The sequence below is a fragment of the Rutilus rutilus genome (genome assembly GCF_951802725.1).
Source record: "Rutilus rutilus genome assembly, chromosome: 19".
In the NCBI taxonomy this organism is placed as follows: Eukaryota; Metazoa; Chordata; class Actinopteri; order Cypriniformes; family Leuciscidae; genus Rutilus; species Rutilus rutilus.
Window position 1 is genome coordinate 13,262,162 of NC_140232.1, and position 24,852 is coordinate 13,287,013.

Below are 24,852 nucleotides of genomic sequence, written 5' to 3' on the forward strand. Positions count from 1 at the left end.
TGAGTGAGAATGTGTTTAGAGTTTTGCAAAAAGAGTTCATGAGATTTGCAAACAGTGTTTAACTACCTGAACTTGATTAATATTTTACAGACAGTGATTTATTCGACAAATTGGTTTAGGCTATTGAGAATTTGGTTCAGAAAATGGGGTTTAGTGTTTTAGCTATTCAGAAAAACTGTAAATGGTGATGAAAACGTAGCAGAAATGAAAAAAATTACCATTAGAATTGGATTTAATGGATCTGTTTTAAAGTTGTTGTTGTTGTCATAAACATGACCACTTAATAATTACGGTAACTGACTAGTGCTTTGTTGCCATCTGCTCAAAATGGCTCTAATTGACCCAATGTTTGTGGCAGAAGGAAAGAGGGACAATGGCTGCTTAGTGCTTACCTTTGCAAAATCCACTCTTTGAATCCACTCTTGTAGTGCAATTATTTGGAAAAAAAAACCCTAATTGCAGATAAAATTTATATATAATATTAATGAAGTAAAACTTGAGTTTATTTAAAGAGAATACATTTCCATAACTGTTTGTACAAAGAGCACTTTGTAATGTTTTGTTGTGCTCTAAAGAACTACACTTGTGTTGACCATCACACTAAAGCACATGCAAAGTAGGCCTACTTGATTATAATTTGAACTGCAGTGTTATTAAATATTCAATATACTAAATTGCAACTTTTTTAAAAAAATGTAAAACAAGTTTTAAAATAAATGGCATTAAAGTATAATTTAATTACCATAAATGCTTGTTAATAAAATAGTTGCAAATAAAATTATGAAACTACATATAAAGATGTAGTCCTACTTAATTCCAGTTCTTCTTTTTCGCAATGATACAGTTATTAAGTTGATGTGTATAGTGATGTGTACAGCCATCAATTTAATATTTCCATGGATGATGTATTCGATATGTTACTGAAAACAGTAGCCAGACTTCTCGATCTCAGGCCTGTATTTTGGTTTCTAAATCACACAGGGATCAATCATTGTGAACTCTTCACCCAATCAAGCCTTGTAAAAAATAGCTCCTTCTGCTCATCTGAATTTCGTCACACATAAATCTGTCAGGAGGCCCGTTAGGAATCACCATGATAAATGTCACCTGTAGTCACGCTTATATTTTATTACACAGAAAGTGACACGTGTCACAGTTTCATTACAGCTGGTCATAAATTGGGAGGTTGTGAGGCAGGAAAGATTAACTGCTGCTTATTGATTGTTTGATTAAATGAGTGAATTTTCATAATTTAGACTTGTCTTTTCATAATTCAAATGCTTTGAGAATCTTCATTTGAGTTTCTCATCTGATTGTCTCAGTAAATGCTGTGGTATGGCTTCTGAAGTTTTCAGGAAGAGGTTGTTGATAGAAAATGCAGATAAAGAATCTAGGTTGGGCTCAAACCTGGATCCCTGTGAACTGAGTATGTGCACAATAAATCGAGAACACTTTCAGAAAAATATTAAAATATTAAAATCTTTGATTCACACTATCATTCCCACATTGACTAGTCACTAGTCAATATTACAACCCTAAAGCATATTTTAACACTGTCATAGAAATCCACTCCCTCAATTACGATGCCAAAAGATCAAACCATTATTTCCAAAGGAGGTAGAGGTAAGCAAAATCAGCATTTTCTCAGAAATGCAAGTACAAATGGACCACAAATTCTGAGAATAAGCCAATCCCACTTTATTTATCTCACTGTTCCTTTCATTTAGCACTTGGTGAGTGCTAATTTTGGGCCCTGTGTGTTTTCTCCACTACTTGGTCATTTAATATTCTCAATATGGTGCTTTGGCATTTTCTGTACGTGTTTGAGTATGTGCATGACATTTCAAAGCCTGCATTCATTATGTGAAATGTCAGCGATGTTTGACGGATAATTGAAAAAGGGCTCACAATTAGACTTGTGATATCAGCTAGCTCTGATATACCCTCTGTCTACTGTAATGCTGTGAGGTTCTCAACAGTGACAGACAGAAGATGATTTGGCATGGATGTTTCACAAGTTGTTTGGTCTCCATAGGTCAAATAGATTGATTTGGTTAGGAATGTTAAATGTAGGTCTTGGACAGGTGTTAAGTGTAGACAGGTGTAAAGTTTCACTTTTAGGGCTGGAGTCAAAGAATCTGTGTCATACATAGCATAAATAACACGAAAATGTGTGTTTACAAAGACTCTTTAATTTGATTTTAATTCACAAACACATATAATGTAAGCATAAGAATTAGAGCAGTTTATAACTACACCATTCTAATTGAATCTGAAATACATTGCATTTGAAATTGGCTTGCCTCCCTTGATGCCTCTGGTATTGGTAAATGCATAGTAAGAAACTTGCAGGGGAAAGATGACAAAATAAAAAGAGAGATTGTGATAGATTTAAACATTTCGGTCAAGATAGGGAGGGCCGATTGAGGTCTCATGTCTGAACAGTCCTAAAATCTTCTCTGTCAATGCCAAGATTAGTGCTCCCATGAGCCCTTCACTCGAGACAGTGATTACATCTTACAAGAACAGAGAGCACAGATGGTCACACACACACACACACACACACACACACACACATTTAAACACAAAAAGATCACATCTTCTGAAACATAACCTTAACCCTGTATTACAAGCACGAAACACACAAATCTTACCGTTTTCCTGAATAAAATCAACATAATGCAATCTTCCCTGTGCTTATATGTTTGCAAACATGATAATGTATGTACGTTCAACTGCCCTGTAACAAATGTGGCCAGATTACCAAGCAGGCAGGCATCTAGGGGCTTACAATACAGCCCCTGTGAGACTAATATTGTGCCCTATGGCGTTTTATTACCCCAATATATATGACAGACATTCATGGAGAGAAAAAAGACCCTTCAGCAACACAGATATGGCTTCGACATTACAAAAGATTTAGAGGGTACTGGAATCTGGAAGGTGCTTTTTTTTTTTAACAATCTTTTATAATTATGTTCATATTGATATCCTCTATGCCACTTTGTTTGGCTGTATTGGCTCTCGGGAAGCTTTTAGATTCTGTTCCAAGAGCTCTAATGGTCCCTTGGGCTGGACCTATTGAGCTGCTAAACTTCCTCTCCCCTGTGGGTACATAATGTTGCAGTTGAATGTTCAATTATATTGATACATCATTCTGATAATAGTGTGATATAGGGTCAGTGTGACAGTTTGTAAAGGTTTGGGGAGAACAGGAGCTCTATTCCTCACAGGATAAGACCTCACAGGAACTTCTAAGAACAGCTAAAGTTGACCAGTGGAGCATCTGCATCATACAGCACATGGCCAAAGTGTCAAATTTCAATTTTTTTTTTTTTTTTTTGCCAGAGCTTCTAAACAATAAATGTTGCTTGAAATGAAGGTTGTTTGAGTTTTGTGTGCTTGTGTGTGTGTGACTGTGTGTAGGTTGGGGTTGTTGTGACTGTTTAGGCAAGGCAAAGCAAGTTTATTTATATAGAACATTTCATACACTATGGCAATTCAAAGTGTTTTACATAGAAAATAAAAAATAAAAGCAAGGGAAATTAAAACAGTTATTCAAAATGCTTTAAAGGAATTAAAATATCACACTATGGCAATTCAAAGTGCTTTGCATAGAAAATAAAAAATAAAAGCAAGGGAAATTAAAACAGTTATAAAAAATAATTAAAAGAGATAAATGATACAGTTATAAAATCAATTAGAGTAAAATTAATTAAAGTAGTAAAAAGATGATACATAGAATAAACTTCTCATCTGGCAAAACACCGGTGTATCTTATTTTGCATTGTTTCATCTTTCAGTTTCCCCAATTAAGTGCTTTATGTTGCTCTCTTACCCAATTCTCAGTGCCATTTGAGTTCAGTTTAGAATCAAAAGGAAGAATGCAGTGTAGTCAGTCGGATGTACAGTGGATAGTTATAAAAATAATTAAGAGATAAACTGGCAAAACTTTGGTGTATCATATTTTATACAGCTGCTTGTTATACTGTGAGATTATCCCACGTGGATTGTACTGTGTCTGTGGTGATCTTTCGACACGCCTAAAAAATCTATTTGACGTCTCCAATAGACCCGATTTTTCCCTAAAATCAGACAGGAGGAGCTCTAGGACTGACTCCTTGGGTTCACTGCCCCATCAGTCCGCACCCCAAAAAAACCCATTTGTTTGGCTTGGCTAACTGGGTCTGATGTGGATGTCATTGATTTCCTGTCCCCTGTAAGGGAACAGAGACTAACATCCTCTTCTTCACCCCTGTATTGGAAACCACACTGTCAGCCTCAGCTTTATACTCCTTGAACAAACCTTATCTCCCCCTGCCATACATGTGCACCCACACATGCAAACCTGCTATGAATAGAAACATGAGCATTGCTTCCAATGAAGATGGAACCAGTAATAAATGAAAAAATAATAGCATTATCTACATGACACATTTTTAAACCATCCATACTAGGGATATGCAAAACTAAATTTTTCATTAAATCCATTTAATTGTGTAAGATATCACTTGTATCTGTGGTGCTTGAAAGTTAAAGACTTACCTTTTCCAAGATTTTACCATGCAAACTATCTGACCGGTGATCCTGTAGCTCAAACAACAGATCATGGTGCTTGCAACACTGAGGTCAAGGGTTTGATTTCCTGGGAATGTACACTGATGAGCCAAAACATTATGACCAGTCAGGGTGAAGTGAATATCGTTGATCATCTCCTAACAAGGCCACACATTAAGGTCTGGGTAGATTAGATGGTAAGCAGACAATCAGTTCTCGTAATCAACATGTTGGGTGAAATGGAGAAATGGGCAGGAATAAAGATCTGAGCAACTTTAACAACCCAAATTGCTATGGCAAGGTGACTGGGTCTGAGTATCTCCGAAATGTCAAGGCTTGTGGGTTGCTCCCGGTCAGCAGTATTGATAATTTACCAACAGTGGTCTGACCATGGACAAAACACAAACCGATGACCGGGTGTTGGGTGCCCAATGCTCATCAATGCACAAGGGCAACGAAGGCAATCTAGTCTGGTCCGAGCCAACAGAAGGTCTACTGTGGCACAAGTCAAAAAATTTGAATGATGGTTATGGGAGAAATGTCACAACACAGTGCATAACACTGTGTATGGGGCTGCGTAGACACCGATCAATCACAGTGCCTATGATGACCCCTGTCCACCGTCAAAAACGCCTGCAATGGACACGTGAGCGTCGGAACTGGACTTTGGAGCAGTGGAAGAAGGTTGTCTGGTCCATTGAGTCCCATTTTCTTATACATCATGTGGACGGCCGTGGACGTATGTGCCGTTTACCCGAGGAAGTGATGGCACCAGGATGCACTGTGGGACAACAAGCTGTTGGAGGGAGTTTGATGTTCTGGGCAATGTTCTGCTTAATGTAAAAACCCTGGATACGGCCATTTATGTAAATGTAAATTTGACAAGTGCCAAGTACCTAAACATTGTTGTAGACCAGGTACACCCCTTCATGACAATGGTGTTCCCTGATGGAAGTGGCCACACTACACACATTGTTCAGGAATGGTTTGAGGATCATAATAAAGAGTTCAAGGTGTTGCCTTGGCCTCCAATTTCCCCGGATCTCATAATAAGAAAATAAATAAAATATATATAGAATTTTTCCAGTATCTTTGGTTATAATTACACAAGTGTTACAAGATCAAAATAGCATACCCCATTCCCCCCATTTAAAAAATAAAATAAAAAAAACTGGCCCAAATCCACATACATACTATGCAGAAGAGGATAGGCAAATCATTTGTAAATTGATTTGTGGGCATATCGTCTAAGTGAGAAAAAAGGACATTGATTAATTAATTAATTAACACCAGTGGTAACCAATGTAAGTTAAACAAATAAAGGGCCCAGAATCAGGCCTTGGGGGACACCACATTATCACAGTATACCAGTATATTGTTTGAATTTTTCTTTTATTTACTCAACTTTATTTGTCATAACAGTCTATGAGATGACCTTAATGACCTGTTGTGTTACCGCAATCTAGTCACAATTCATGCATTTGCTTAAAGTGATACTAGGGCAAATCTAATCAAGATATCCCTTCCATTTTTCTTTTTTTACGCTTAACAGAGCCATGGTAAAAAAAGGCGTATCCTTCCGTAGTGCCACGCCGACCAACACGCTACTATGGGACATTACCCTAGACACAGGCCCAGATGGAAGTGTTGGAGTAATCTGTCAGAGAAAGCCAACTGCAAACGTGAAAAGGTGAGTGTGTCTGCTAAGGAAAATTTAATTAATTACTTTTAATCAGATGATTAGACGGTGATTAACCAACTCTTACTGGTGCCAGGCAGGAGATATTGTCCATAGAAACAGTGAGTTTACATGCTAATGCAGATTGGTCAAAGTGGATTCTTGTAATTATTCTTGTAATTGGTTCATTAGTCCTTATCTGTTTAATAAAAGAGCTTTCTCTGAATTTATGTTTTCAATTCCAAGTGAATTAACCACAGAAACACCTAAGAATGGCTAACAGACCTCACTACACACGCACACATGCATGTTTGCCACTGACTGCATGCATGTTTACTATGCATGTATTAGATGGGAGCACAAAGGTCAGGGTTGTTAAGAGGTGTGTGTCAGAATCCTATTAGTTAAAGCCTGACCTGAAGTCTCCTCACTATTTATGGTTGATGGCAGGAACAATTCTAGGATTTCAGCCTTTAATTAGAGCATTAGATGATGTGGCATTTCTTGCCTTAAGAGCAAAGTCGGTAACACTTTATTATAATATTCAGTTTTAAGTCATTTAAGTTATTAGTTAATGATTAACTAATCATTTGGAAACCATTAATCATTAATAATTGGTATGTTAACGATTTACAGGTGTGTTGTAAGTTATCTTAAAAAATAGTAAATCATGAAATGATCAAACAAATAATTAGTAGATAGTTATTAGTTGTTATAAGTTATTAGTTGTTATATTATTAATCACTTATAAATCATATACATTCATATAAATATAAATTGTTGTATTATCTCAATAAACAATGGTTAATCATAAACAAATGATGAACAAACCATTAGTGAATAATCATTTATAAATGACTTACAGTCAGGGGCTTTTAGTGGGTTATTATGATAAGTCCTTTCACTCATCAACACAGACTTGGGTTCTGTGTGGAGTGTGTGGATCTAGTGATAATGTGAACCGTTTTACCTCCCACTGAAGCTCACATGCAGCTACACAGTGGTCAAAAACTCCATGTTTGCCAGAGAAGACAGCTGTCTATACACTCCCAAGGCAGTTCTTTGGAAGGTATAGACCAAACTTGTCATGGGCTTTTCACTAACCCCACAGACCCATATGTAAATAATATACGGATTCAGCATTTATTTCCCGTTTTTGTATTGTAACTTCATATAGTTGATTGTGGGAAATGACACATCATTATTTACAGCAAATTCTTAAGTTTAAAATTGAGTTATGACACATAAAAAACCTCACAGCTCACGTGTAGCTAAGTAAAAAAAAACAAAGGTGGCTTTCACGTGGCGTTTTCACTTGTACTTCATGAAACATGCATAGATCGTGGAAAATGGCCCATCATTGTTTACTGCAGATTCTCACGATTAAAATTTAAGCCCAAAACTCACCATAATCCTTAACTTAGATCTAAAGATATTCCTCATGGAAACTGGAAACACTTGTTTGGAGAGATATTTGGACACTCTACTAAACAAAAAGGCTACCTTGGTTCCAAATACTGTAACTTTTGATTATGTTATCACCACAAAATTGTATCCAAGATGCAGCTCACATGTAGGGGAACTTCTTATGTCCTACCTTATTTCCTTCCTGAGTTAATGCATGTCAAATAAGAAATATGTGAAATATTTATTTGAGCGCACCCTTTTTTTTTTTTATGATTTGTAATGTAATGATTTTTTTTCTAAAAATGTTGTTTTCTTACCTTTTGACTCTCCTTGCTATAGTTTTGGAGTTACGATTCTTTACTTTTGTGTGTCACTCAGAAAAAAAAACTTAAAGGAGGTGAAAGAGATTTCTGAATAAAGAAATGTCAAAATCTCTCTCCAGTATTGCTGCTGAGGCAAAGTAGTGTTTTATCCGTCAGTGTTTTTTATTTTGGATTCAGTACTTGGTGCATAACAAAAACCCTATGGTAGGCGTCCATATTCAAGCAGCAACAAAGGATTAATATTGCAATGTCCTGTTTTAAATAGTGATTTAAACATATTGAAGTAAAAAGTCTGAAGAATAGTAATAGATAATTCTGTAACACTTTATTTTGATGGTCCCCTTTAGACATTCTATTATAAGTAACGTTGCACCTGCATGTCAACTAACTTTCATTAGAGCATTAGTAGAATATAAGTAGGCTGTGTCCAAATTCAGGGTCTGCATCCTCCTTAGGATCCTTCCTACCCGGTTGAAGGAGGAGGGGTCCTCCGACGACCGCAAAGCCCGGAAGTCGGTGTTTGTGAATTTGGACAGCCTACCCTTCTTTCACATATTTTCAGAGGAGAAAAGGCCGCGAAATTTAAAAATACTAATGTTACTGTGTCACGAAATGTAGTTTTAAGAGTTTTTCAGTCGACAATGTAGTTGTTTAAAGCTCAAATCTGTGGTTTATTTATAAAGAGAGCGCCATTTTAAAAATGTTATCTGACGGTTTCGGAGTTGTGAGATCCAGGGATCACCGGGCGCTCAGCGCTCATGTACCCCGCCGAGAACAGCCTTGCCTCGGCTAGTGCCGTTCTGACGTTCGCCGCTGTCAGTCTAGTAAGAATAATTCGTCTTGTGTATATCTAACGGGCGATCTTTGGTTTAATTAATCTATAATTTGTTCCTTGGCAGATTGTTGTGGCTGAGGGCAAAGTGAAGTTTCATAACTTTATATATTTAGGCTTAGGCTATTTAACTTTAACGGTGTAGCCTGCTGTATGTTTGACTGAATCGTTTACTTTATTTCTTGACTTGTAGCTTCTTATACCTTTTAAAAACTGAAATTTAACAAAAAGAGACAGGGTTGCGTCATTTTATTTTATATAGCCTATGTAATAATATGTTAAAATGTATAAATTTACATTATTTATTATTGTTATTATAATAATATACCACTTGCGATTATCAATCTATTATAGTTATGCTGTTAAATTATTTTACTCTTCATAGTAACTATTTAACTTATTTTTTATTGTCTATATTCTGTAATTGATATTTCATATTCTATTGGCGCTGTTAGTAACGGCGCTGTTAGTAACATCCTTCAAATGAGTACTCCGAAGGATGTAGACCCTGAATTTGGACACAGCCGTAGACTGTCTGCTATCTGCTATCACTTTATTTTTATGATCCCCCAACAGACATTCTACTGACTATAAGTAACTTTGCAAGTGCATGTCAACATATTCTACTAACCCTACCTCTACTCCTTACCGTCTACTAATACTCAACTTATACTCAAATGAGAGTTAGTTGACATGTAGGTGCAATGTTACTCATAACAGAATGTCTAAAGGGGACCATCAAAATAAAGTGTAACCGATAAATCTGTTTCTATGAATAAATGGAATTTTAATATTTTGTGGAATGATATTAGCTTTCATTATTTAATTGTGCCCGTTGTTTGTTTTACTGTTTAATACGTGATAAATCATGGTCCTATGAAACACATGGAGGTCCCATTAGCCCCTGGATTATTTTAGCAGGGATTTCTTCAAAAGTCATTTCTGTGTCAATCCCAGTTTTTTGAAACAATTGCCTTTTTGGCTGTTTAGCAGATCCATTGCATGCATTTAAACAAATAAGCCGTTCACACAAAAAAGCCATCTGAACTCTTTGGTTCATTCCTAGAGCTTGAAAGCAGTGTATTTTAAAGCTAAGATTTGAAACAGATGCATCAGATTAGGGGTGATCCCATGTCCTATTGAACGCATTATGCAGGGCATTGATGGGATTGCACTACTAAGAGGTTAAAAAGATATGGCTTGCTGATTGCTGAAAGGTTGATACCACAAGCTATGTATCTTTTAAAATCACCATGAAATCAAATTGACCCTATACTTTTCACCATCCAGTCAATTCCTGATGAACAAATTCACATCTTGTCCTACATTTTTTTATGTTGAATATCCTGTTTCACTCGTAAATGTCACATTATTCAAGTGGATTTTTTAATGGTAACTACAGTATGATCAATATACAATTATATTGAAGTCAATAGTTGCACTCAATTATTTAGAATCAAACAGAGCAACTTGCAAATGCAGTTTGTTTGACAATTTGATCACAAAAGATTAAGAGGGTTTACGGTATATGGCATGAGGTGTTTAATGGCTCGTTCTCTTTCAGATTAAGCAAACTCCTAGCAGTTCTTCAGATGGATTTTGAAGTGGAGGATGTCAGCAGCCAATCAGAGATTCAGGTGATTAAGTGGGAGTTGACTCTTCCTGATGAAGTCAAAATGATGGGGGCGTCTGAAGGCACCATGAGGATCTACACCACTCAGAGGGACTTTGTAGGCCTGGCTCCTCTAGTTATGGTAGGTAATTCATTAAAGATAGTAAAAACAGTCTTCACTAATATGTTTAATAAAAAAAAAAAAAAAAAAGGAATGGAATGGAAGAAAGAAGTACACTTGAGCTCCACTTTTTTACTTTTACATTTTTTCTTCATTTGTCACCAGATAGAGTTAGGGTTCCTTGCCACTGTTGCCTCTGGATTGCTTAGTTGGGGACACGTATTAACCAGCATTGAAATGATCCAGTTATTAAACTAAAGTTATTAAAGTGAACTGACTTGATCTGAATAACTACATTACCATATTCAATAGTAGCTTATAGCTGAATTGAACTTATTTATAATAGATAAACAGTTATTGAACCGAACTGAAATAAATAATGACATTATCATCTTTCTACTTCTGTAATATTTGATGAAGTTTGCATCATTAATTCTGTTGAAAATGAAAGTGTATAATATATTAAATTTATATTGAATGCAATTAGCTTTAGAGAACTTTAGTTTTTTTTTGTTTTTTTTACCTATACTTAAGTTAGACTTAAGTACATGTCATTTTATAATTACGTTTATTGTGTTCTGCCGAATGTACAATCATCTATGGTAAACTAAAATATACTTTAATGTCATTTCTATTGAAACTTGTATGTAATATGTATTTGTAATTATCTTCTTGTTTAAAACAGTGATTTGAAATGTAGTAATACAAAATGTGTACTTAAGTATGTTAAGAAACATTTTATGAAAGTGTATTCTCTTTAAGTTCACTTAAGTAGCCTTAAGATTTGTACACTACAAGTGCATATTCCATACTTCTTTTTCACTTTTTGAAATAATCCGATTAGCCTGTTAATAATAAGTTGCAAGAAAACACAACACCATTTCAAAATGTTGAGCATCCAGTTTACATGTTTATTTACCAAATGATTAAAAGTTAGATTTGATTACCACTTTGTGTTTTAAAAGACATGGCAGACAACTTTTTAACAAAACCGATGTTTCTATCTGAGACAGTAAAGCATCTTCATGACTTATTCACTGGCATTTTGAAAGACAGACTGGATCCAGCAGGGTATCAGAGGCTCAGCACTGTGACAGAGCTAGTAAATGCGACAAGCTTCATCTGCAAGACAGATCATGTTGACCTTTGGATTGTGTCCAAACATGAGCAGATTTAGGCATAATCAATCAGATTTTCTGTAGCAGCTCTAATATACAGCTGGACACCGTCCCGGAAATCTGAAAACAGCACAGGACAGAGAATGGCCAAAAACTCCTAATATGTTTGCCAGATCTCTTAAGAAAAAAAAGTGTTTTATTAGTATATTAGTATACATATATATATATATTTTTTATATATATATATATATAAGCGTGCCTTAATAGATGGGAAATTCTTCCACTCTCCCTGATAGGAAGAATAGAAACTATAAGAATGAACATTTTACCAAGGTTGCTCTTTCTCTGCCAATCACTACCTATATATGTTCCTGCCTCCACCCTTACTACATTAGATAAATGGCTATCCAAATTTATTTGGCAAGGAAAGCGACCCAGACTTAAATTTAAAAGACTATTTTGCCCAAAGGAAAATGGAGGCCTGGACTTGACTAGCTTTAAAACATACTATTGGGCAGCCCAACTGAGATCAATGGTTGCGTGGATGTCCCAAGATACTGACACTATATGGGTTGGAATGGAGCAGAGTGAATGCCCAAATTTCCCATTAGATTCAATCCCATTCCTAAACCAAGACATATGGGGGAAAAATTAGATTACTAATGTATGGAGTAAAAATACCTTAAAAATATGGTCAATTGTGAGGAAAAAACTACAACTTCCCATGACTATTTCCAGAGCTATAAGGATAGCAAACAATTGTGAGTTCTCCCCAGCTAGGCTAGACCAGGGTTTCCTGAAATGGACAGAAAGGGGTCTAGTGGTTTTGGACCAGCTGTTTGACGGAGCAGCCTTGAAATCATTTGAACAGCTCAAAGAGAAATATGATTTACCAAACCAAGATTTCTTTAGGTATTTACAAATTAGACATTACCTCCAAAATCATCAAGAACAGGAAAGGCTCTGCTCTCTACCAACAAAAATAGAGCGCTTATCAATAACAGAAGGAATAGTGAAGTCAAAATTCATTTCACATATTTACAAAATATTGCAGGAAGAATTTAAAGGAAATAATTTAGATATTAAAGAAAAATGAGAATTAGAAATGAACACAATAATTACAGATAAGCAGTGGGAAACGTCATGCAATCAAGGACACAGGGTAACCAGTAGTCCTAACTGGAAGGAATTTGGATGGAAAATTAAAATGAGATATTTTAGAACTCCATTCATAACATCAAAATGGAGCAACAATTCAGACGGCTGTTGGAGGGGTTGTGGCTTGGTGGGAGATCACACCCATATATTTTGGGACTGCCCAAAGATATCAGAATATTGGCAAAATGTACAAAAAGAAATAAAAAAATGTCTTTGTAGCTCTACCTCTTGAACCATCATACTTTGTGCTAGGGATACTGCCAGCTGACCTTGAAGAGAATAACCAAACATGTTTGCTGAGAATCCTTCTTTTAATAGCGAATAAGGTAATCACAGCCTCCTGGCTGAAGCCACACCCTCCAACGGTTGCACAATGGAGGGAAAGAATCCAAGATGTTTATAACATGGAGAATACAACGGCTTTATTACCACTGAAAGCAGATGTATTCCTAAATAAATGGTCTTCCATTGCCCAACATTTTCATTTGATATGACTATTGTGCAGACTATATTTTTCTTTTATTTGACTTATTTATCATTTATTTACCAATGGTCATTTGTATTGTACAAAATTCTGTACTATCTTCCAAATGTATATGTGGTATTGCAGAGATAAGGATCTTTCCCCTCAAATGTATTTTTGTTGGGATGGAAGACATCTATGGACTGCTATTCTATTTGTAGACTTGCCCTTGACACTTTACTGCACCATCAATACTGTACCATCAAAATGTTAATTCGTGACATACTGTATGACTGCACTTGAGAATAGGAAATAAAAGAAAAGTTAAAAAAAAAAAAAAATTATACAGAAAAGTCTATTTGCCCTACATTTGTACTTCATCTATGTTCAAGTGGTAAATATAACATGTTCAAGTTTATAGTAACAAGTCAGCTTTGAGGTGGAATAACAGAGTAAATAGTAAATGACTGGAATTTGGCTGATTTAAACTGAAGTACAGCAACAGACTTGATTCAAATGGGATTTTATTATAAGCCATTACCAGAAGATATATGCCCAGTTACAGACCCAGGCCTAAGCCTACTCCCAGACTAAAATGCAGGTTTGAACAGTCTTAACTGAAAGCAACTTGCAGTGACAAAAATATGCCAGTGCCATTGTCTTCTCTCAAGATGCACACCAGTACACGCACACTAGCTTCTGACACTATAGGTCAGGGATAGGCAACTCCGGTCCTGGAGGGCCACTGTCCTGCAGAGTTTAGCTTCAGCCCTGATAAAAACTCACCTGCCTGTATCTATCTAGTAATCCTGAAAACACTGATTGCCTTGTTCAGGTGTGTTTAATTAGGGTTGGAGCTAAACTCTGCAGGACAGTGGCCCTCCAGGACCGGAGTTGCCTATCCCTGCTATAGGTGACGGTTTTAGCGTGCCAACCTCCCATCCCGGCTGTCAGCCCAATCGGAACAGGTTGCACTAGTAAACAGTAACAGTATACCTATAAGTTTACTTGTAGTATGCAGTGCAGAATAATAACTTAAATGTAAACTTGATGTACTCTAAGTTTACTACTTTTACACTTAAAGTACTCTAAAAGTCCCCCTGCAGTCAATTGTATCCCTTAAAACTCAACTTTGATCCTGTATTGTTTTTATTCATGCCTTAAAAATAGCTTGAATGTAACTCTACAACCTTGCTTCATTTAGTATATGCGGAGCCATGGATATGCAAATGAGCCCCGTCTCCACTCACTCACACAAGCTCATCTACAAGTCGATGTATCAGAATGGTAATGCGTTTTATGCATCGCTCGCTACTATGTCGGACACATAACGTAATTAATTTGGTTAGCCTTTGGCTTGACTACATTATCAAACAAATAATAATGTATTGCTAATGTTGTACAAACCATGTTCCCGTTCGCCATCTCAGAGTCAGACAGCTGTCATCAAAAAAATCTCAGAACAACTCAGAACGTCAGTTGAGAAAGGCATATAGTTCATTATAACATCGTAATATACTGTACATCATATACAAACTTCACCCACCATAATGCTAAATGTACCCGATTTTATCAACAGAAAAATAGACCTGGATAGTCTGGCTTCTCTTGAGACTCCCCTGCTTCGCAACAGTTAATGATATGCTTCAGCCCGCCCGCACGTTGACGTGATTGGTTACAAGGTAGTTTGTGATGTCAGAAACACCAGTGATTTCAAACTGAGTTTTAGAGACTGTCTTTTTCCATTGCAGTTTTAAGGAGAAAATACTCAGCAATGGTATTGACATGAATTTGCACATATTTTGTCTTAAAGCATATTAAAAACATCTCATAGACATATGAACAACATTCAAAACTTGATTTTCACCACAGAGGGTCTTTAAATGTATATTTTTATAAACTATGTGGGCCAATTTAGTCCCAAGAAGTACTGAAATGGTAAACTTATACAAGTGTACTACTACTAAGTGATATTCGTATACTACATAAATTATACTTTTTTGTAAGGGATCTTGTTTTTGGACATTTGAGCAATAGCACATGGAGCCGCTAAAAGGACGTTCTCACTAAGGCTCTTGCAACTGAAGAACTCATGAAATGCTTATTCAAATATAATGTATATTAATTGGCCACACTTACAAATCCAATAGATATAAGTTTATGTCACAGCCTGGGAAATCCATGATTTGCACCTTGCTATTTTTAGTCGGCTTTAGGTGTTTTTTAGTGGGTGAGGATTTTTAGAGCGTATTATATTGGATAAAAAATGAATACGTAACTATTTTAGTTCATGAAAAAACAGTGCTGTTTGATCAAACTAAGTGTAATGGCAAATCCGGTTTTATTTTTTCATTTTTAGTAAAACAAAATTGATATGCTTATTTTGAATGCATTGCATAAAGTGAAATGAAGTGACCTTTGTTTCCTGAAAACATGTTTCATTTATGTGAGCAGGCATTTTGCATCTGTCAGGATCTTTAAAGTTCAGGGTTTGCCTCGCTAAGCTGGTGCTTCCCATTCACTGTAGCCAATATTGGCAAATGGGGTTGTGACCCATAAAATAATCCGTTTTTGCTTTTCACTTCTCATCAAAAAATTACTTTGATTACATAAAGTTTTATCAGTCCCCAGGTAGTACATCTCTGGCCTAGATTATCTAAATAGATTGACACAGGCCATTCCAACCTAAAATCCGCCTTTGTGTCCCTGAACATACTATTTTACCAGTAAAATGTGTTGAAAAAGGCACTGATATTATGCCATAATATCCATCACTAGATTGCATAGTGTAAACCTAACTTGTTAAATCTCTGACCTTCATTTGTAGTTGTTAAATCTCTGACCTCCACTGCTAAAGTTGAAGCTTAGCTCAGTATCACGATCCAACATTTAACTTTGATCTCTGTCCCCTGTGCAGGACACAGAGCTGTTGAACACTGCCGTGCTGACTGGTAAGAGGGTTACGGTGGCTGTACGAACCATTGCTGTCGAACAGGATGGTTCTGTAACGGATGTCTCTGACTTTGCTGACTGCAGCTCCACAGATGAAGATGTTCTAAAGGTACAGTTCATTATACTGGATTTACTCAGCTTTTATTTTTTCTTTATCTCAGCTTTGATACAGCAGTCGTAAAGTCTATTGAAAATCATATCAAGCTAATATCAAACTCTCATTCTCTTTGTGCATGCGAGATAGAAAGAGGTCAAGACATTTTTTGAGAGATCTATTCATTTATTCAAAAAGTCATTAAAAATGAAATTCATACATGAATGCACCTCTCCTATAATAAGCATGTTTTAATTGAAATTCTTCTTGATAGAGTCAAAAATGATAAATTACAATATCGTAATGCAGAAAAAGGCCTCATTAAAATAATGAAATTATTGAAAAGAAAACCGTATTAAAGAGTTTGCTATAATTTTTATTATTTCATAGATTCATACTGTACATTATTTTAACAAAATTGCTACACTGAAATTTGAAAAACTTTTGTCCACAAATAAAAATCATGTGGTGCAACCAAAACACACACACACACACGGTAAGTATATTTAATAATGAAAATAATGATCAAGATATGTACATTAAAATGTATTAAAAGTATGTTTTTACTTTTTACTTGAAAGCTACACCATGATATTTTTGGCAATAAATTAAAATAAATAAAAAATATTCTTGAATGCTATTTCTTGAGTTGTTCAAAATCACATGAAACCTACATGAACACAAACCACACATTTCTATGAACTTGGCACATGCGTTTAAAAGTTTTTTTTTTTTTTTTTCGTTCACACATTAAACCTGATAAATTACTTTAAAATTAGCATGTTGACTTTCTGGTATAGGATATGTGTTTTTACAAATATGCTGTTGTCCCCAAGCAGCAGTGTTTTGTCTTTTTACCGATAAAATACCATTCACACTTCAGCACATAAATGTTGGTGTCAATAATTGGAATTTATCTTTGAATGCTGCACAGTTTTCTATATCCATCTGGATGAGAAGCGTTTTAGTTTCACTGTTTTGTCCAGGTGTGACAAATGACAGGCGTGAGGGGATAATCACACAGAACATATTTTTGCTTTCCCTGCCATTGCAGATTTTTTCATCATTTATGACAGAACACTTTGGAGTGCCCCCCATTGGCATGTTTTTCCGGCAATCCGTGTATTCACTGTTATACAGTAGGGGGTGTGCCATTACGCATGAAGAATATTTTTGTTTGTTTAACAAAAACAAAATCAAAACGCTCTGTTCTTTCTTTTGATATATTGACTGTTTACATATAAATACAACAAAATATTCTGGGGACCGTAAAAGTTTTGAGAATATGATAAAAAACACTGGCGCTGACTGGCATTTTAGTAAACACTAGTGGGGAAAGGAAGAGTTAATGGTTTCTATAATGCTGAAGTTACTATAGTACGCAGTAGTAACCGCAGAGTTGATGAATAAAATAGATATCACAACGGTACGAGTCCGTCTAGTGCATGTTTACATAGAAAAACAATTAAAAGCAGCCGAGCTTACTGTAAACCCCTCTGACAGAGCTTTATGATTGGCCCAAAGAAACTTTCTCACGTCAGTGCATTCCGAACGCACACATGCTCATACTGGATAATCTCATGCTTTGATCACACATAGCATCATAGTGGTAAGTTACTGGTAAATTACAACCTCTCATACCAGAAAATTGCCATTACTGATTTACCGGTAGGTCCTGTTCACACACAACTAGTAATTTACCAGTTAAGACTGTATGTGTGAAAGGGGCTTCTGTCAGACATGCAGTGATAGAAGGTCTCAAAAGAACATCTCAAAGTCTTCTCTTGTGTATGCAACCTCTGTCACTCTTAGAGCGTTCTTGTGACAGTCCTCTCAAAGTCATTAAGCCACGCTCTGACCTCACTCAGGAGGGCTGTATCCTCTTTGTTGAGGACTTAATCTGAAAGGACAGCTCAGCACCATACTGTGACTACAGCCAAGATGAGAGACTTAAAAGAACTTCAGCTGTGTCTCATTCAAGGACAACACCGCTTACTGGCCTGATTTCTTAGAATTACACAGAAATGCATTTACTTTGATGTCCTCAGTAAAACGAATATATCCAAACTTAAAACAAGATTAATAGATTATACATGAGCAACAAACATGATGAGACTCATGTTTGGAATAGTTCCCCAAAAATGAAAATTCATGTTGTTCCAAACCAATTTATTTTATTTTTTTACAGACGAACACAAGCTGAAAGATATCAAATGGCTTCAGAATACTTTATGTCACACAGATTGTATGGGTCACTTGTTTTATTTAATTTAATTTATTTATTTATTCACAAAGCGATGACAGTGTGAATTGCTATACGTAAAAGAGCTGTGTGCAGAATCTCCAAATCTGTGTATTTGTATTTTTCTACTTTTGGGAATTTCCATGCAAAACAATAACAGCATGTGGTTTGGAACAACATTTAATATTGCTTAAAAAAGACAGGTTAGTCTCCACCAATGCAAATAGTTCATCAAGCTCTGTAAGCAGCACACAAACCAAAAACCAAAAAATCTTTCTGGATAAACAAGCTTATACAAGTGGAGCGGACTGACCTCTTTCACTCAATGGCTGCATCCGAAATCCCATACTTCCCTATTATAGTAGGAAAAAAACAGTATGTGGCAAAATAAGTATGTCCCAATTACCCAGATGACTTACTTCTTCGGGCGAGATTCTGAAGTGTGCGTACGATGGACACATTACTATCCCATGAGGCCACGGGAGAGGATTTATGAATGGCAGTGAAGCGTAACTGACGCTGGTAGACAACATGACAAATATAGTACATCCAGATTGCATTCATACTACACACATTAATACTATATTGTACGTATTGTTTTAGCGATCGTGAATTAATAACTTGTTCAAAATAAGTACCTACTCAAGAGAGTATGCGATTTCGGATGCCACCAAAGTGTTCAATAATCACTCCGCTCCAGATCCACTCTGGGTTTTACTTTTCACCTCAGAGATGAGAGAAACCCACTCTGGGATGCATTTCCTTACAGTGACACAACTCGCTGCTGAACTATATCGTAGAAGTCACACATCCTTCTTTTGAACCACGTTGGTTCCACAACACAGAACTGTCGTTAATTACATCAAGCAGAGTAATAGCTTCTGCTAATTATTTGGCTCAAGAACGAATAAATGTCAGATTATTGTTGTAGATAACAATAACAAACATGGCATCTGAGGACTGCTTTGCAAGTTTTGTTCTCCATTGTATTGCTTTATTTACAGATGTTTGATCCCATTGCGGGCTCCCTGTTACATCTTATTCCAGGCTTCCCTTGGGGTACTGGAGCAGTCGCACAAACGCTCTCTTCAAAAACAGTACTTTCTTTCTCTTGACAAACTAAAAGACACAGAATGAAAATTGTATACATATGGAAGAATGACAAGATTTAGAATGCAGTGCATGTTAGCTTGCTTATTGTACTTAATAAAATCATGAACTATTTATATAGTCCATATGTCATACTAAAAAAAAAAATACTGTATGCTTCTAACCAGGTCGAGAGTTGTAGGTCTAAGTAAACAACTTTGTGATGAATGCTTTTCAGAACTATGGTTTCTGGAAACACAAATATTTGAAGTATGTTGGTCACAACAGAATTTGTGAAATGCACCAATTGTGGAGTGAGAGAAAACACTTACATTTGGACTTTTAAAAAAACCAAAATGTTTTATAATAACATGGCTGACCAATCAGAATAAAGTATTCTAAAAAAGAGATGTAATAAATAATGGTAATCACAAATAGTTTACTACTTTCTTCAAATCTGCCAGGCCATCTATCCATTACTGTCTCCTCAGGTTATGCAACTTCTGTACCAGTAAACAATTAATATTTTACCTGGGTAGGTAAATATAAATTTCTTCACTTCCTCTCCCTGCTGTTTTATGCTGCTGCTTGTCATTTTGGAATGCTAGTATATATAGAGCCTCTGAGGTGCGTGTGCTGTGCTTCACATCAGAGTGAATGTATCAGGCATAAACAAAGGCTTCACTTGCTGTCTAGCACAAACTTACATTCTAGACAGCATCCAACTGTTCATTTTATTTTTAAAGCAAAATATTTTCATGAAAACATGACACATAAACAATACTTACAGTACAGTATATTACATTCAGTATTTATATTACATTCGGCACAAATGTGATTGCTAGAACTACTGGTCATTCATTTACTAACTTGCCCTGTTTACACCTAGCATTAAGCGTTTTTGTCAGTCTGATCATAAGTGGATGATGCTAAATACAGGTGTAAACAGGGTCTAAAATGTTTTGAGCTTGTCCACTTTCGACCACTTCCAGAGGTAGTCGAAAACGCATTCGACCGGATTGATTCCGCATTGTAAACGCTTATGTGGTCGAATGGGTTAAACAGCCACAAAAGACTGCCTACTCTTCGCCTACTGACCTAATGCGTAAACATTATGCGAAGCGTGCTAGCCAGACGGGGATCAAACTTTGACGGCTGAAGACCCAAGTTTGGTTTGAAGAAGAAAAATGTACCAAGCACAATGTTCTCTCACCATTCCTGATTTCTGACACACGTGGTTTTGCTGCTGTCAGAACAGAAATGAAATCTGCTGCTCTCTGCATTTCCGTTGTCTCCCTTCGCGTTTATATTTAAATTTCCACCAGGTGTAAATCATCTATTTGTGATCCGATCGACCAAAACCAAAACACATCTTAATACCAGGTGTAAACATGGCCTTAGAGAAGGTCATGTTGCTGCTTTTCACTGCTACTGCTACTAGGCCCAGATGGAATCTACTCATATTTTTGGCATTTTCTACACTGGTTTTGAGGGATGGATTTTGTGGGATGGATCTAAACATGGTAAAATATCCTATACAGAGCTAAATCGAGTACACTCTCGTACTTGAGAGTACTATCAAATTAGAAAAAAATTCTAATAAAATTAACATGTTAGACATAGTAGGACCTTAATCATATTATGCAGATATTTGCAGCACTGGATAGCAGTGTGAGTCAACTAATAGGATAAATACTGTATTATGGATTATAACCTCATATGCATCCATAAACATGTCATTTGCAATCCATGTAAACCCTGTATATGTAAGTAATCATGGTGTTTATAGCTGTGCATGTGTAAAACTGCCAATCAACACAAGCACTATCCATATTAACTCACAGTACATACTCTACTCTGCTAACTTGCTTTTCCACACCAGGATGTTGGTCAAAGTCACCCCTGTATGCCTTCCTCAATCTTGTTAAAATGTAATTGCATCATAAATTATACGTTTGATTTAATCATGTGGCGGCATGCATTTGGTAAGCCCATGCTGAATGGTTAAGTGTCTTTGAGACTCCAGATGTCATGCTTTATATTTCAAAAGTGACAGTAAACACCTAAAGGTTACATCAAAAATGCAGTGTAAGGGCCATGGAGTTGGCAAAGATCAACCACTACTTCTTTCTTTCAAAGCAATTTAATCTCAAGTAGTTAAAAAACTTTAAATGCTGATCTGAACCTAAATTATACGCGGTCCCAAAAATGCATATTTGTACTGGGGCTAAGTACCAACAAATCCTCTTACACAGTCAAAAGTCCATTCAAATCCGGCAAAACATGAAAACTACAGTGTAAACAGCCTGTGCACCAGGAGTTATAAATAACATAAAACAATTTTGGATGCCCTCAGGTGTCTGACAGATGCGACTTTGTCTACGTGAATGGAAAAGAAACCCAGGGGCGAGTGAGGATGCTGGTGAACTTCACCTACAGTTACCTGAGCGCTCAGCTGGAGATGAGGGTTTGGTTCCCTCGTCTGCCACTGGATATAGAGGTGTCTGATCCAGAGCTGAGTCAGATCAAGAGCTGGAGGATCCCTATCATGTCCACCAAGAGGTACAAACACACAATATTTGAAAACTTAAGTTCTAGTTCCTTGCCATCCACAAATGTTCCCAATTATAATATTGTTTATTATGAAATGTTCTTAGCATGCTGATTAATAATGCTAAATGTAGATGAAAAACGTCTTGTCACAAGCCTGGTTTGAACGGTCAGAGTCATATATGTATGACAGATAAAAATAAATATATATTTGCTACATTCTCGTTTTCTTCAGCGAAAGTATCAATCTATTTTACTGATCACCGTGTTTCTGCTACTGTTAAAATAACCGCGTTATCTGCAACTCTTGTAGCGATTTGGCGTCTTTAGCGGGAGAGAGAAACAATGTGCATGGAGCAGAAAGGGCTTGAATCGCTATATAAAAATATTAATGGATATAGCACTGAATGATCATTACCATAAACAATTCTGAGCGCTTGTGGTGTGAACCGCTCCTTTGATTTGACGAACTGCTCAATTTAAATGGTAGAAACGGTAAACGGTGCTACAATTGTCATCATCTCGCGATGTAACATTATTGCCAGAAAATGCTTTCAAATTATAAATCTACTTTTAGACAGGGTCAAGTGGATTATGAATGGTGGAAAAATTGTGCATAAGATTGTGTAAGGTTATGAGGGTTATGGGTTAAATACTATTGCATAATGGATTACATTGGGTAGAAACATCCCCTCATTAATTCACAGTTTGATCCAATCAAGTGAGTGTCTGATATGTGCTCGCCACTGTTTTGCACTGCTCTGAAGGCATTTTGAACATTATTTGAATTATATAAATGTGTGCATGTGGTTTCTTTTCTGAATGAGGCCTTATCTAAGCTGTTATGAAAACAATGAAAGGTGACAGATGGAGTTACATGACAATGAATAAGTGGGTTATCAGTAACGCCTGTATGTCCCTGACAGCAAACCAGGCTGGAACAGTGAGGAAGAGCGTAAGGGCCGGGGCTGTATGCTGCAGTTCCAGCATGCTTTGGTTCGAGTACTCACCCATTTTGTGGCAGAGCAATCAGACCCCAGGGAGCCACAAGCCTTCTTCCTGGGCTCTGACTGGCAGGTGGATGTGACCAGGCTGGTACGGTACTTCATGAAGGTGGAGGACCCTAATATTGCCCGTCTGCAGGCAGGCAGGGTGCTGTCGGGACAAGATGTGGGCACCACATCTATAAAGGTAAAATTCAATTGGATTGGTCTGGATACGACAAGTGTAATGGACCAGGCTACTAATACATCAATATTGATCTCATGCTGGCCTTATTAACCAGGCATCTCTCTTTGTTCAGGTGCTTTCCCCGCTGTCAGACTCTATCCTGGCAGAGAAGACAGTGAGGGTTGTGGATGATCGAGTGACCATCACTGAACTGGGACTGCAGTTGGTCAGTGGTCTCACACTCAGCCTGCAGCTCAGCACAGGAAGTAACCGAGCCATCAGCGCCACGGCAACCACACAGGAAGTGCTCAGCAATCCTAAACAGGTCATTCAACATCACTTTCTACTGCAACATTAAAGGAACACGCCGACTTTTAGGGACTTTAGCTTATTCACCGTATCCCCCAGAGTTAGATAAGTCCATACGCTGTGCGTGCCGTAACTCTGTCTGACGCACCCACCGCTAGCCTAGCTTAGCACAAAGACTGGAGGTAAACGGCTCCAGCTAGCATACTGCTCTCTGCTCCTCACCACAGGGCTTTTCAGTTGCTGCGAGCAAATCACTCTGCCCAAGTAGCAGTGCTTCGCCTTCTGAGAATATAGTTCCCAGTATATATACGGTTAGAAGATGGATGTGTCTCATGTGACCTTGTTATTTGTACACGCTGTGACTATACAAATCACAACATGTAAATAGGAAAATGTTGCCGTTATTTTGTCACTTATTGGGAGCAGTATGCTAGCTGGAGCCATTTACCTCCAGTCTTTGTGCTAAGCTAGGCTAGCTGTGGGTGCGTCAGACAGAGTTACGGCACGCACGGAGATGAAAAGGGTATGTATGGACTTATCTAACTCTGGGGGATATGGTGAATAAGCTAAAGTCCCAAAAAGCCGGCGTGTTCCTTTAAGCAAAATTTGGGGCACGTGTAAATGCAGTTAAAAATGCAGATTTGTCTGGTTTTATAACTTTCAAGCAATACATATTTAATAAAATTTTAAATAATAAATTTGTTATATTTACATTTTAAAAACTACACTAGAAATGGTAGAACCTTATAATTAGAATTGGCAACTGGTTGAAAGTAAAATGATTGCAGTTTTATCTAAAATTAAGCTTCCCCTTAGGGGCTAGCTATTTTGTAAATTATACATTTATTTTTTGTAACTTCATTGTAACTTAATGGTTACACTTGAGTTTAGGGTCCAATTCTCACTATTAACTAGTTGCTTATTAGCATGCATATTACTAGCATATTGTCTGTTTATTAGTACTTATAAAGCACATATAAATGCGTTATTCTGCATGACCTTATTCTACATCCCTTAATGATGCCCAATACCTAAACTTCCTAACTAACTATTAATAAGCATTAATTAAGAGTTTATTGAGGCAAAATTCTTAGTTAATAGTGAAAATTGGACCCTAATCTAATGTGTGACCAAATTAATATTAGCGTTGTTACAATACCAACATTTCAGTAGTTGG

General features: G+C 36.7%; 1 protein-coding gene across 1 annotated transcript in view; it reads left to right on the plus strand.

The window, feature by feature from the left end:
- Positions 1 to 24,852, plus strand: part of LOC311277963 (transmembrane protein 132D) — a 41,251-nt gene that overhangs the window by 13,832 nt on the left and 2,567 nt on the right. The window contains exons 3-8 of the mRNA XM_084388467.1: positions 6,110 to 6,247; positions 10,362 to 10,551; positions 16,187 to 16,330; positions 22,003 to 22,208; positions 23,123 to 23,387; positions 23,500 to 23,691. Coding sequence (XP_084244593.1) covers positions 6,110 to 6,247; positions 10,362 to 10,551; positions 16,187 to 16,330; positions 22,003 to 22,208; positions 23,123 to 23,387; positions 23,500 to 23,691 — 1,135 coding nt within the window. The remainder of the gene's footprint in view (positions 1 to 6,109; positions 6,248 to 10,361; positions 10,552 to 16,186; positions 16,331 to 22,002; positions 22,209 to 23,122; positions 23,388 to 23,499; positions 23,692 to 24,852) is intronic.